Source organism: Rana temporaria, chromosome 1, assembly GCF_905171775.1.
Source record: "Rana temporaria chromosome 1, aRanTem1.1, whole genome shotgun sequence".
NCBI lineage: Eukaryota > Metazoa > Chordata > Amphibia > Anura > Ranidae > Rana > Rana temporaria.
Genome location: NC_053489.1, coordinates 48,781,196 through 48,795,669, shown reverse-complemented (window position 1 = coordinate 48,795,669; position 14,474 = coordinate 48,781,196). Strand labels below are relative to the sequence as shown.

Below are 14,474 nucleotides of genomic sequence, written 5' to 3'. Positions count from 1 at the left end.
TCATGCATTCAAATCGGTGGGGTTTGGCATGGTTTAGCGTCCCAATACAAGCAAAGTACTTCTTTTAAGGCGCACAGCGATACATCCTGAAGGAGCCGAATCAAGGAGTACCTCTGCTTTATGAATGAGCTCCTTCTGTATTGGTTGTTTGTTTTTCTAGGTCAATAGTCCCCAAACTGCAGCCCGAAAGCCAGATGAAGCCCTTTACTTGCCTTTATCTGGTACTTGGGGCATAATTCCTGCCACTGACGCCAGTGATGGGGCACAAGTCCTGCCACTGACGCCAGTGATGGGGCACAAGTCCTGCCACTGACGCCAGTGATGGGGCACAAGTCCTGCCACTGACGCCAGTGATGGGGCACAAGTCCTGCCACTGACGCCAGTGATGGGGCACAAGTCCTGCCACTGACGCCAGTGATGGGGCACAAGTCCTGCCACTGACGCCAGTGATGGGGCACAAGTCCTGCCACTGACGCCAGTGATGGGGCACAAGTCCTGCCACTGACGCCAGTGATGGGGCACAAGTCCTGCCACTGACGCCAGTGATGGGGCACAATTCCTGCCACTGACGCCAGTGATGGGGCACAATTCCTGCCACTGACGCCAGTGATGGGGCACAATTCCTGCCACTGACGCCAGTGATGGGGCACAATTCCTGCCACTGACGCCAGTGATGGGGCACAATTCCTGCCACTGACACCAGTGATGGGGCACAATTCCTGCCACTGACGCCAGTGATGGGGCAGGGATGGACTGGCCATTGGGACTACAGGGAGTTTCCCGGTGGGCCGATAGCTCAGTGGGCCGGCTTCAGTGACAGCGGACCGCCGCCCCCCTCCACTCCTCTGTCTCTCCCTTCTCGCAGCACTCTCCTCCTCTCTCTCCCCGCAACGCTCACCTGGGGGGAATAGAGAAGCAGGGGGAGGACCAGAGGAGCAGGAGGGACGACAGAGGAGCATGGGGAAGGGGACAGACAGCTGACTCAACAGCTATGGCCTGGGAGTTTCTCACTTCTGCCTAATCGGCACTAAACTGATTATTTTCCCCCGGTGAAATAATGTCTAGCTTCCCCACTGGTACTGCCTATAAAATTACCAGTACCAGCCGTTCTACTCTAATAATGTAGAACGGCTAGTGGCTAGTGAAGGGGGAGCGGTGGCCGGGGGGGTGGGGGTGGGGGGTTAGTTGTGAGAGTTGTCCGGCCGCCATGGGAGAGACCTGTCAAAGTGGGCCAGTCTGGATGAAGTCCAGGGCCAAATTTTTGTCCCAGTCCAGCCCTGGTGATGGGGCACAATTCCTGCTACTGACAGACATTTTCTCCTCATCTCTGTCTGCAACTTTCTATTAGTCCAGCAATTTAATGGGCAGTCTCAATGTCCAAAAGAAAGGAGGAAAGGATGGGGCCATCGTTCCTGAATAAAGTCAAAATTTGCACCTATCCATTTAGCATAGCATGGGGTAATAGATATTATTTGATTGCCAGTTTATATCACGTAGTGGGCTGTAATCTAACTAATCACAATGCAGATAAGAATGGGCAAACTAATGAAAGAAGAATTCTAATGCTGCTGAAATTTCCCATTCACCAACCTTCTTTTGTACTGAGAACTTTATACGTCCCTGCTTAAATGATTTAAAGTTTACATTTCATTACAGACTGTGAACTAATCTACCAAGCGGCATCGCCGGATGAAGGGGCTCTGGTGACAGCGGCAAGGAATTTTGGCTTTGTATTTCTAACAAGAACTCAGAGCACCATCACCATAAGCGAGCTGGAGAAAGAAGCCACATACGAAGTGCTCGCACTCCTCGACTTCAACAGTGACCGCAAGCGTATGTCTATAATAGGTGAGGTGCTCTTCCTAAATTGTAGGATTCCCTTTTCCCTAGATTTTACCATAAAAAGAAACTATACTGTGTATGATTGTTATTTATTTATTTAAAATGGAATCTCAAAGCACTGTGGTCTAGCTAAACAGTATACAAAGCAGGCCAAGCTTGCTTTTGAGACTTTCTCTTGCTGATAGAAACATCTGACTAAGCTGTTTTATAAGGTATTGCTCAAAAAACATATTTAGCTAAAAGGCTGAATAAGAGAAAAGGATACTAGAGCTCCATCCACTGGCTGGGTAGAAGATTGCACAATATGAATTTTAATATTAGACTACGAAGAAAATTATTTTATTTTTTTACGTGCAAACTATACATCTCCTTTATAGGATTGTGTAGACAACATTTAAAAACACTCTGAGCATTTCTAACAGAACTAGATTACCCAATTATTGTGTGTTTGGAGGGTTTTTAGATGCAAAAGAGACTACAGTAGCTTGTAATCTTATCAATCCCTGTTGTGTGTTGTGTTATGCACGCTGTACACCCCATTGGTTAACAGTACACCAATTATTATTGTATTACACTGTATGATACTAGCACTGTCACGTTTTATTATCCTACTTTTGCCAGCTGGATTAGCTGCACTGTAGCACGTTAATTTTGATGTCAATATTTTTTCACATTGTCATTTTGATCATTAGTCAGACTGTATCTTTTTTAGATATAAGAATTTGCTACACTTCCTCTACACTTGTACCCCATTCACTATTTACAGCGCAGCACAACCCTTTTCTTTATAATCCCTAATGACCTTTTAAATCCCATGAGGTCTATATAAAGCATTTGTAGGACAATTTTCTCAAGGCTAGGTAAATTTACACAGAATTATCTCTAATACTATGACTTCCTATGATTGTCAGTGCCATCTTGTGGACAAAATGCGGTACATTTTCTTATTGAGGTATTTCAGAGAAAAAAATATACAGGATTTTGGCCGCTGGATGGAGCTAATGATCGTAAGAGACAAATTATTAGAGAAAATATAGGAAAATGTGTGCAGCCTGGACTAATGCTTGCGACACTCATCCAAGGAATGTTCTATAAACAGACATGTGTGCCTCCTACCCACAGTGTTAGTTTGAGTTGGCCGACCTGAAAACAATGCACTTTTTGTGGCTGATATGTGAGCAGTTTTAAACAGACAGGGGCAGATTCATCAAGGGGATACGACGGCGGATCTCCTGATCCGCCGTCGTATCTCTGAGATCCCACGGTCGTATCTATGCGGCTGATTCATAAGAATCAGTTCCGCATAGATCTCCCTTAGATCCGACTGGTGTAAGTGCCTTACACCAGTCGTATCTTAGGCTGCAATCTACCGCCGGCCGCTAGGTGTCGTCGCAGTTTTTTACGCGTCGGATATGCAAATGAGGAGAATTTTCGAGGTATGTGCTTGGTGAATCTTGCACTTGCCTCGCAAAATTGGACCGGCGGATCGAAAATCAGATAGATTACGCGGATCTAAAGATCCGCTAATCTATCTGAATCTGCCCCACAGAGTGCATGCACCAAAATACTGATGGCTCCATCTAGTGGCTGATCTGCAAATCTTTATAGTTAATAAATTAAATAAATAAATATATATATATATATATATATATATATATATATATATATATATATATATATATATATAAACGGGGTTGGATTAAGAGCAAAATGGGCCTGGTGCTGAGGATTTTAGTGGGCTTTTTTATGGAAATAAAAAGAAAATGCAAACATTTTTGTTAAAACAAATTAAATATTTAAACAATTAAAATGACATAGAAAGGGGGGTGAGAGAGGGAGATGGGGTGTGAGAGAAGGTGAAAGAGAGGGGGTGAGAGAGAAATGGGTGGGAGAGAAATTGGGGGTGAGACAGACAGGGAGTGCCTTTGGGTAGTTTTAGTAGGGTAGTGATGTGGTGCTCGTAGCAATCCACAAGGAACTGTGGGTTGAGCCACATTACGGTAAGAGTGGCAGGTGCTGCCCTTCATGCGATGCAATGGAACGTGCGCACTCTCATATCTGTCACATATGCATGATGTGAATGGAGCCTTACACTTACCAACCATGTAACACAGGTATTTACTATGACAGACCCTTCTCTGCCTCTCTGCTAATCTTTTCATCTTTATCCACCTCCGTTCAGTACATTTGTGCATTCTAAATCCCCCTACTAACCTCTGAACCCCAAACCCCATCATCTCTGCTTGAATCGGAGCTCCATCCAAAAGGAGAAGCTCCGCTTATCTGCCTCCTTCGCCATATTTGGCACTTTTTGCAGGGGAGGGGGGAGTTGGTACCTGGTTTTGACAGATACCCACTCCCACGTTTGGCTCAGTTCGACAGTTGGCCCCTCCCCTGCAAAAAGTGCCAAATGTGGCAAAGGAGGGAGGGGGCGGTTTCACAGGTCCCAGAATACTGAGATCCAGCCCGCTTCACACATGCACAGTAGGAAAGCAGCTGTGACGCTGCAAGACTTCACTGCCGGTTTCCCTTAGTCAGTATGGTGGCACCAGCACCTGATAGCCGATTGAAGAACTGGCTCGAGCGAGGACGCTGCTGGATTCCTGGACAGGTACATGCCCTAATATTAAAAGTCAGCAGCTACAGTATTTGTGGATGCTGATTTCAAATTTTTGAGGGGGAGCCTGGAGCTCCTCTTTTTAACTCCACATGCCTCTGCTCATCTTTGCACCCCAACCCCCCCTTGCACACCCCCCAGGGCTGGGCAGTATTAGTGACTTGCACCACTGGGCTGGGCTTATGTTAAGGAGGGGACCTGGAGCTGCAGCAAGTCATATAAAAAATTAAGGTAAATACTGCAATATTAACTATCTAATGATATGCAGCTTTAATCCTATGGGAACACATTGCTTACCAAGGCTTGTTGAACTTTAGTGCCCACACACCATTAGTGCCTGAAATCAGCTTGGTTGTCTTCCTGAAATATAAAAGGAAAAAATACATATTGTTAATTTTCAGGCTCAAATAAATTGTCACATACACTAAACAATATTTAAAGTATGTAGACATAAACCCAATCACTATAATCCCATATAAGCTTTCATTAAGGTTGTTATAACTTTTTTTTATTTGTAACTTTAATAAAATATCTGGTGATCCTGCAACACATGTCCTTGCTAAGATCCTTCCTGTTATAAAGTGACAACAGGTTGTCCCTGTCTGTCAGTTGTGCTCCTACGTTGTCACACAGACCCTCTATTAGAGACTACAAGTGTCGTTTTAACACACATTGAGCAGACCTAGTCCACAATGCTGTGCAGCTAGTGCTGGAGTGAGTGCATTTAGACGTACAATGTTAATTTACTTTGCAGACTACATATTTATGTAATTAATCTCTATCCATCCATAATTTTATTTATTTTTTTGCTTCCTTAGTGCGTGATCCCAATGGTAACATTAGGCTGTATTGCAAGGGGGCAGACACCGTTATATATGAACGTCTTCATCCAAACAACCCCATTAAAGAAGAAACTCAGGAGGCACTAGATGTGAGTATGGGTGGGTGTCAAAGTGGCACGATTTGGTTTTTAAAGGGCACCTACATCCAAAACTGCTTTTGTTTTTTGTTTGGAGGCTTAACCACTTGCTTACTGGGCACATATACCCCCCTCCTGCCCAGGTGAAATTTCAGCTTCCGGCACTGCGTCGCTTTAACTGACAATTGCGCAGTCGTGCGACGTGGCTCCCAAACAAAATTGACGTCCTTTTTTCCCTACAAGTAGAGCTTTCTTTTGGTGGTATTTTATCACCTCTGCGGTTTTTGTTGCACTATAAACAAAAAAAAGCGTAAATTTTGAAAAAAAATGCAATATTTTTTTACTTGTTGCTATAATAAATAGCCCAATTTAAAAAAAAAGGCCAATACGTATTCTAAAGCAGCCGAGCCAATCCCAGAAAGGATTGGCTCGGCTGCTTTAGTCCTGCAAAGGGAACTGCGTTCCTGCTGTGAGAAAAGTGCAGGAACTCCGTTCCCACGCGTTCCCGCAGGACTTGAGCCCTGCTATGTACAAGGGACACAGATCGTTCTCCTCTCTCCCTGACAGGACGTCCTTGTCTGTGTAACCGCCGATCGCGGGTGCCTGGCGGACATCGTGGCTGCCAGGCACGCGCATCGGCATCTCAGTGATGCAACGGGCACGCTGCGCCGCCCCCCAGTGGCTGGAGGCCGTATATAGACGGCCTCCCAGAAATTAAGATCCACACTGCGGCCGTATAAAGTCATACGGCCGTCCAGGAAGTGGTTAAAGTGGCTGGTTCTAAAGGCTAAAGGATTTTTACCTTCACGTAAATGACCTTCAGTGTGCAGTGCCCCCCCCCCCCCATAATTACATGCGCTCTATCCTGATCCAGTGATGTGCACAAGAGCCTCGGCTTGCCTGGGACTCTCCCTCATTGGCTGAGACAGCAGCAGAAGCTAATGAGCAGAGGGAGGGGGTGGAGTTGAGCCACAGTTCTGTGTCTCAATGGAGATGCAGAGCAGTGGTTCGGGAGCCCCCATAGCAAGCTCTGGCGGCAGGAGGGAGGGGTCAGGAGTGTCAATGGGGGGGCCGAGAAGAGGATCTGGCCTGCTCTGTGCAAAACCATTACACAGAGCAGGGAAGTATAGAATATTTTGTTTTCTTTAAAAAAAACTTTCCTTTTAAAGGAGAAGTCCAGCTTGAGCTTGTTTGGTTGGGCTTCTCCTAAGGGTCACAGGAGTGCAAGTAGTTTTTAGCAGAGAGCAGACTTCAGACCGCTCTCTGCGGACATCACAGGGAATCGGTTCAGGCAGCGCGTCGTCACGACTTGGGAAGTCTGGATCCACCAGCTGCCTTGACTGATGGCAGTCTCCGCCTCTTAGTGAGACGCTGAGACAGCCGCTCCCCGCCCCTCCACAGCTCGGCACTCCAATGAGTGTGGAGGAGCAGAGCAGGAGAGATGCTGATTGACAGTCAGCAGCTCTCCGCTCAGGGAGGTGAGAACCGAGAAATCGGCGGTGTTCTTGGCTCGGTTCTCAGTCCAGAGGCGACGGGGGACAGATGCAGCATCGGACCAATGCTGCATCCACCTTGGCAAGTACGAATCTACAAAAGAAAATACTTCTCTTTTTAATATCCCTTTTAAATAGTGTCTGGGCAAGATTTAAAAAACTAAAATAAAATGAGTGCATTTCTGCATTGCATGCATACATTTATCCATGTTTTGTTTCTTTAAAATGAAAACTGCAAACGCATTAAAATGCCTGTTCCTACCAGAAATTCAATGAGCTGTAAATGATATACTCCACTCAGGTTGTATACACTGCGCTGTTCTTATCTATATATATATATAAAACTCAATGTGTGTATGTATGTTCCAGCATCACGTCCAAACGGCTAAAGATATTAACATGAAACTTGACACACATGTTGCTTATATGTCAGCAACAAACATAGGATAGGTGGTTTAACCCTTACCCACCCCCATTTGCCATGGTTGGGGTTTTTCTTTAAAGTCTCATTCAACTCTATGGGAAATACATGTTACTTCATAACTTCCAAACGGCTGTACATATTTCGATAACACTTGGTCACATGTTACTTATATGTCCACTTAAACTATAGGATAGTTAATTTATCCCTTAACTACCCCCATTTGTGAGGGTCGGGGTTTTTGTTTAAAGTCCCATGCAAATCAATGGGAAATGTATGTTCCCACATAACTTCTGTACGCCTGGAGATATTTCAATAATACCTGGTACACATATTACTTATATGCCAAATAAAAATATATGACAGTTAAATTAACCCTTACCTACACCCTTATATAAAAGATGGGTATATTTATATTACTATGATTTTCCTCCCCAAAAGGTTAAGATAGGAAGACCGGGCAACGCCGGGTATTCAGCTAGTAAATGATAAAACCTACATTACTTGGCTGTATGCAGTGTTCCATCCATTCAACCCTTGAGTATAGAATGTACCAGCATGCCAGGAGGTACTATATAGACTTGGCTTTACACACCTAATATGGTTCAGATAACCTGCCATGCACTATACCTGTGGACTGTGCCCCCAGTCTCTGGCCCCCGGTGTGCACCATTCAGCACATACCATATACTTTAGCTCTGTGCATTCAGCTCTGTGCCTAATAATAATATACTACATTGTAGATTTGTCTCCGTCTTCCTCCCCTTGAAAGTAATTTCTAATTTCTTTCTACATGAAAAAAAGCTAGCTCTTTTCTAATCGGAGGAATAGTGGGGCACCGCAGGCTGTTGTAAATGGGATGCAAAATCCGTGCCGCACTGTGCGTAACCCATTTGGAGTTTAACAGAGAGGAGTTGGTGATATCTGCTCTCCATATATAAGTTGGACCCTAAGGGCCAGATTCACAAAAGGGATACGACGGCGTTTCTCCTGATACGCCGTCGTATCCCTGTTTCTATCTATGCGACTAATTCATAGAATCAGTTACGCATAGATATCCCTAAGATCCGACAGGTGTAATAGTTTTACACTGTCGGATCTTAGGATGCAGTACCGCGGCCGCCGCTGGGGGGAGTTTGCGTCGTAAACCAGCGTCGGGTATGCAAATTAGGAGTTACGGCGGATCCACAATGGTTTTTCGCGTTCGCTACGTCGCCGCTAGTCTAGTTTCCCGTCGCAAAGTTACACTTTTTTTTTGGTGCCTTAACTTTAGTCAGCAAGTGTATTGCTGTCTAAAGTATGGCCGTCGTTCCCGCGTCGAAATTCAAAATTGAACGTCGTTTGCGTAAGCCGTCCGGGAATACGGAAGTACGCTACGCGCGTCGCCATTCAAAAACATGATGTCACGGCGCGCAAAGCACGGCGGGAGTTAGGAAACGGAGCATGCGCAGTAGGTCCGGCGCGGAAGCGCGCCTAATTTAAATGGCACACGCCCATTTGAATTGGCCCGCCTTGCGCCGGAGGCTGCGGGCGTAGTTTTCATCGCAAGTGCTTGGTGAATCAGGCACTTGCGATGAAAAATTGCGGCGGTGTAACTTATCTAGGATAAGTTACGCCGCCGCGATTCTACGTGAATCTGGCCCCAAATGTTTTTCAAATCACTGCTCAGCGTAAATTCTCATAGGTGATCACTGGGCAGAGAGGAGACTAAGCAAATGTTTCAATCTGCCTGCAGCTGACTTGTGGCCAATCCTTCCTAGAGGCTTCCCTCAGGCATAGTCAGTCACTTGACTGGAGCTCAAGGACTGCTTTTTTGTTGATGAAGGGTAACGTTTTTGGCAAAGTATACTGTGCCATGTCAGGAATTCATGCCAACTTTTAAAGTAACTAAGAGGTCCTCTTTTATTATTATTATTATTATTATTATTATTATTATATACTGTAATTGTTCATGGTTTACCTCCATTAGATGTTTGCCAATGAGACTCTTAGGACCTTATGTCTCTGCTACAAGGACATCAGTGAAGAAGAATTTGAGAAGTGGAGTAAGAGGTATATGGCTGCCAGTGTGTCCATGGTTGACCGGGATGAAGCTCTGGATAAAGTCTATGAAGAGATTGAAACCAACCTAGTGGTGAGTGTGTGTGGTCAGATAATGGAAAGTGCCTTTCTGAGTGGAGGAAGCCATTTTCTGGGCTGGAGCCATTGCTGGTTCTTTGAGACAATGCAAGACATTTTGTTTTAGATAGTCATGTAGCATTGGACAACATTCTCAACTTGCCTTATGTGCCATGACAACATTGCCTTGTTGGACTGGACCAATATCAATTTACGATCTTGGGGTGACACTAATGTGTCTTGCTGTTACAGTATCGCTTGCACCTAGGCAATTGAAAGTCTGTATCTTCTGGTCAAGCTCTCAAGATTGCTACTACTTTGTTGTGTGTGTGTCTATGGATGTGTCTATGGATGTGTCTATGGATGTGTCTATGGATGTGTCTATGGATGTGTCTATGGATGTGTCTATGGATGTGTCTATGGATGTGTCTCTGGATGTGTCTCTGGATGTGTCTCTGGATGTGTCTCTGGATGTGTCTCTGGATGTGTCTCTGGATGTGTCTCTGGATGTGTCTCTGGATGTGTCTCTGGATGTGTCTCTGGATGTGTCTCTGGATGTGTCTCTGGATGTGTCTCTGGATGTGTCTCTGGATGTGTCTATGGATGTGTCTATGGATGTGTCTATGGATGTGTCTATGGATGTGTGCACGTTAAATCACAGGTACCTTGATATCACTGCATGTTACATCGACATAATTACATCCATTATTTCTCTCTAGCTGCTGGGAGCCACAGCTATTGAAGACAAACTTCAAGATGGCGTACCCTACACGATCTCTAAACTTGCCAAAGCAGATATAAAGATCTGGGTGCTGACTGGGGATAAAAAAGGTATGTACAAGAAGTGAAGGTCCTGTGCTTTCTAATGAAGAGAGATGGAACCACGTAAAAGTAATAGCCCAGTTTGATAGGTGTTGAATCACTCTTCCCCCAGTGGCTTCTTCTGGTGATGGTATCTCGCTTAGCTTCCTAGGACTGCAGACCTGCTGCAACAGTTATGCCGCGTACGCACAATCATTTTTCACCATGGAAAAAAAACTTAGTTTTTTAATTTTTACTTCATCATTAACCACTTAAGACCCGGACCTTTAGGCAGCTAAAGGACCCGGCCAGTTTTTGCGATTCGGCACTGCGTCGCTTTAACTGACAATTGCGCGGTTGTGCGACATGGCTCCCAAACAAAATTGCGTCCTTTTTTTCCCACAAATAGAGCTTTCTTTTGGTGGTATTTGATCACCTCTGCAGTTTTTATTTTTTGCGCTATAAACAAAAATAGAGCGACAATTTTGAAAAAAATGCAATATTTTTTACTTTTTTTTTTTATAATAAACATCCCCCAAAAATATATAAAACATTATTTTTTTTCCTCAGTTTAGGCCGATACGTATTCTTCTACCTATTTTTGGTAAAAAAAAAATCGCAATAAGCGTTTATCGATTGGTTTGCGCAAAACATAGCGTTTACAAAAAAAGGGGATAGTTCTATAGCATTTTTATAAAAAAATTTTTTTTTACTACTAATGGCAGCGATCAGCGATTTTTTTTTACGTGACTGCGACATTATGGCGGATACTTCGGACAATTTTGACACATTTTTGGCAACATTTTCATTTTCACAGCAAAAAATCCATTTAAAATGCATTGTTTACTGTGAAAATGACAGTTGCAGTTTGGGAGTTAACCACAGGGGGCGCTGAAGGGGTTATGTGTCATTTGTGTTTTTAACTGTAGGGAATGTGGCTGTAGGTGTGACGTCATCGATTGTGGTTCCCTATAACCTGGTTCCCTGTTTACACACAGCTCTCCCCGTTCTTCAGCTCCGGGGACCGATCGTGGGACTCCAGTGGCGATCGGGTCCGCGAGTCCCGCGGTCACGGAGCTTCGGACCGGGTCGCGTGCACGACCCCACGGCAGGGCTTAAAGAGCTACTTACATGTACGTGGATGTGCCCAGCCGTGCCATTCTGCCGACGTATATCGGCGTGAATGGGTCCTTAAGCGGTTAAAACGATGTTGCCCACACACCATTGTTTTTTAAAAATGATCTAGCAAAGCGCGGTGACGTACAACACGTACGACGGCACTATAAAGGGGAAGGTCCATTCGCCTTTGGGCTGCTTTAGCTGATTCCGTGTTAGTAAAAGACGATTTGTGCTTTTCTGTCTGTTACAGCGAGATGAATGTGCTTACTCCATTATGAACGGTAGTTTTACCAGAATGAGCGCTCCCGTCTCATAACTTGCTTCTGAGCATACGTGGGTTTTTAACGTAGTTTTAGCCCACACACGATCATTTTTTACAACCTGAAAAACGACATTGTTTAAAACAACGTTAAAAAATGCAGCATGTTCGGGGGAAAAAAAATTTCGTTTTTCAGAACCCGAAAAATGATGTGAAGCCCACACACGATCATTTTAAATGACATTTTTTTAAAACTACGTTTTTTTCATGCCGAAAAATGATCGTGTGTACGCGGCATTATGTTCTCTGCAATTCGATTGTAGAAAAAAGTGTAGTTACTGGATATAGCTGAGCAGCATTAATTAGTAGATTCTCATAGTTTCCATTTGGGATTAATACATTATTTTGAATCGATTCCAGCCAGTGGCCATATTGCAGTATTTTCACATCTGCCAAGAATATCTCAATTTGCTGAGAATATCACCCAGAAAATAATACATTTTGCCCTATTCTCTAAAAAAAAAATTTACATACAGTTTCGACGGATGAACAGTTATCCATTTTTATTTTTAACCCCTCAATGTAAAATACTTTTTTTTTTTTTTGTGCCTCAGACCTAGTACATGCAAGCACTTGAAAAACCTTTGGCTTTGCTTTGCATATCATAGCTTTTTAGGACCTCTATTATGAGAAAAACATGGAGTTGCCATTGCTGACCGGATAATGATGGTTGCCTGGCTGTCATTTCAGCCCTGTTGCTTCAGTACATTGATGCAATGGCCTGAAACACGTCGGTGTATCAGTCAGGCAATTTTTTTTTATTTTTTTTAGAAAGAACAGCACTTACAGTCCACGTTTTATGTAAAAAAAATTATGCGTCATTGGGTTTTACGGATGCCGCAGTCCCTGTTCATTTCATTTGCTCACCCTCTGCCGCTCTGGTGCTGGATGCGCATGCCGTGCATTGACTTTGTTTACAAAGCTAGAAAGTGGAAATCTGTGTTCACCCCTTGCATCTCACATGTGCACCTTTTGCACATCCCATGCATTTCTTGTATGCATCATGTGTGCGGTCCATTCGTATCTTATGTATCGCTCACGTATGCATCCCATGTGCATTCCACTGGCCTTCCATGCATCTTTCACGCATGCATGTTGCGCATCTCTCATGTATGCATCCCGTGTGCATTCTATTGGCATCCCATGGATCTCTCGTGTGCTTCCCATGCACACTCCATTGCCATCCCATGGGTCTCATGTGTGTTTCCCATGCTTACTCCATTGCCAAATCATGGGTCTCGTGTGTGTGCATCCCATGCGCACTCCATTGCCATCCCCATGGGTCTCTCATGTGTGCTTCCCATGCACACTTCATTGCCATCCCCATGGGTCTCTCATGTGTGCTTCCCATGCACACTCCATTGCCATCCCCATGGGTCTCTCATGTGTGCTTCCCATGCACACTCCATTGCCATCCCCATGGGTCTCTCATGTGTGCTTCCCATGCACACTCCATTGCCATCCCATGGGTCTCATGTGTGTTTCCCATGCTTACTCCATTGCCAAATCATGGGTCTCGTGTTTGTGCATCCCATGCGCACTCCATTGCCATCCCCATGGGTCTCTCATGTGTGCTTCCCATTCACACTCCGTTGCCAAATCATGTTTCTCGCTCATATGTGCATCCTATTCATCTCTCATGTATAAATTCCATGTGAATTCCATTAGCATCCTATGCATCCCTCACCCTATCAGTCCATTATCTCTGAATAAACCACTAGAAACTCGAGGAGGCTGCTACCACACTTGGGTAAAAACACAAAACAAGCGAATGGTGAGAGTGAAAAAAATCTTTTACATTGGTGGCGTTTTGCAGAAATGATTAATGCATGTACTGTATATACCAGGTTTCATTTCCAGGTTCTATGTAGTCACACAGAAATATCTTATTCCTTTTTTTTTCTCAGAAACTGCAGAGAACATTGGCTTTGCTTGTGAACTCCTAACAGATGACACCAAGATTTGCTATGGGGAGGACATCAAGTAAGCAAAAACGATGCATCAGATTTTAATAAGATGTGTTTTGTTTGATCCCTCGCTTTATGACATCATACTTAACCATGAAAATAATTACATTCTAAAATGTATTGATCTTTCCAGACTAATGCTGCGTACACACGATCATTTTTCGGCATGAAAAAAACATAGTTTTTCAAATACGTCATTTAAAATGATGGTGTGTGGGCTACACATCATTTTTCAGGTTCTGAAAAACGTCAATTTATTTTTTTCGAAACATGCTGCATTTTTTAACATCGTTTTAAACAATGTCATTTTTCGGGTTGTAAAAAATGATCGTGTGTGGGCTAAAACGACGTAAAAACCCTGCGCATGCTCAGAAGCAAGTTATGAGATGGGAGCGCTCGTTCTGGTAAAACTACCATTCATAATGGAGTAAGCACATTCATCTCGCTGTAACAGACAGAAAAGCGCGAATCGTCTTTTACTAACAAGGAATCAGCTAAAGCCGCCCAAAGGCGAATGGAACTTCCCCTTTAAAGTGCCGTCGTACGTGTTGTACGTCACCACGCTTTGCTAGATAATTTTTTTAAAACGATGGTGTGTAGGCAACATCATTTTAATGATGAAGTTTGGAAAACTTTGTTTTTTCGACATGCTGAAAAACAACGGGTTTTTTTTATGCTGAAAAATGATCGTGTGTACACGGCATAAGGCTCCATGCACACTGGACGCTAAAATAATGTTATAAAAATGCCAGTAGCTTTGCAGGGAGTCTTTCAAAGTTTTTTAATGTTTTTGCAATAGCGTTTTTTAGCTTTTTTTGGTGTTTTTCTTTAAAGAAAACATTTCAATGGATCAAAAAC

At 43.9% G+C, this 14,474-nt stretch overlaps 1 protein-coding gene across 1 annotated transcript in view; it reads left to right on the top strand.

The window, feature by feature from the left end:
* LOC120927100 (phospholipid-transporting ATPase IC-like) overlaps positions 1-14,474 on the top strand; it is a 184,639-nt gene that overhangs the window by 151,431 nt on the left and 18,734 nt on the right. The window contains exons 16-20 of the mRNA XM_040337538.1: positions 1,657-1,848; positions 5,278-5,390; positions 9,262-9,426; positions 10,130-10,241; positions 13,557-13,632. Coding sequence (XP_040193472.1) covers positions 1,657-1,848; positions 5,278-5,390; positions 9,262-9,426; positions 10,130-10,241; positions 13,557-13,632 — 658 coding nt within the window. The remainder of the gene's footprint in view (positions 1-1,656; positions 1,849-5,277; positions 5,391-9,261; positions 9,427-10,129; positions 10,242-13,556; positions 13,633-14,474) is intronic.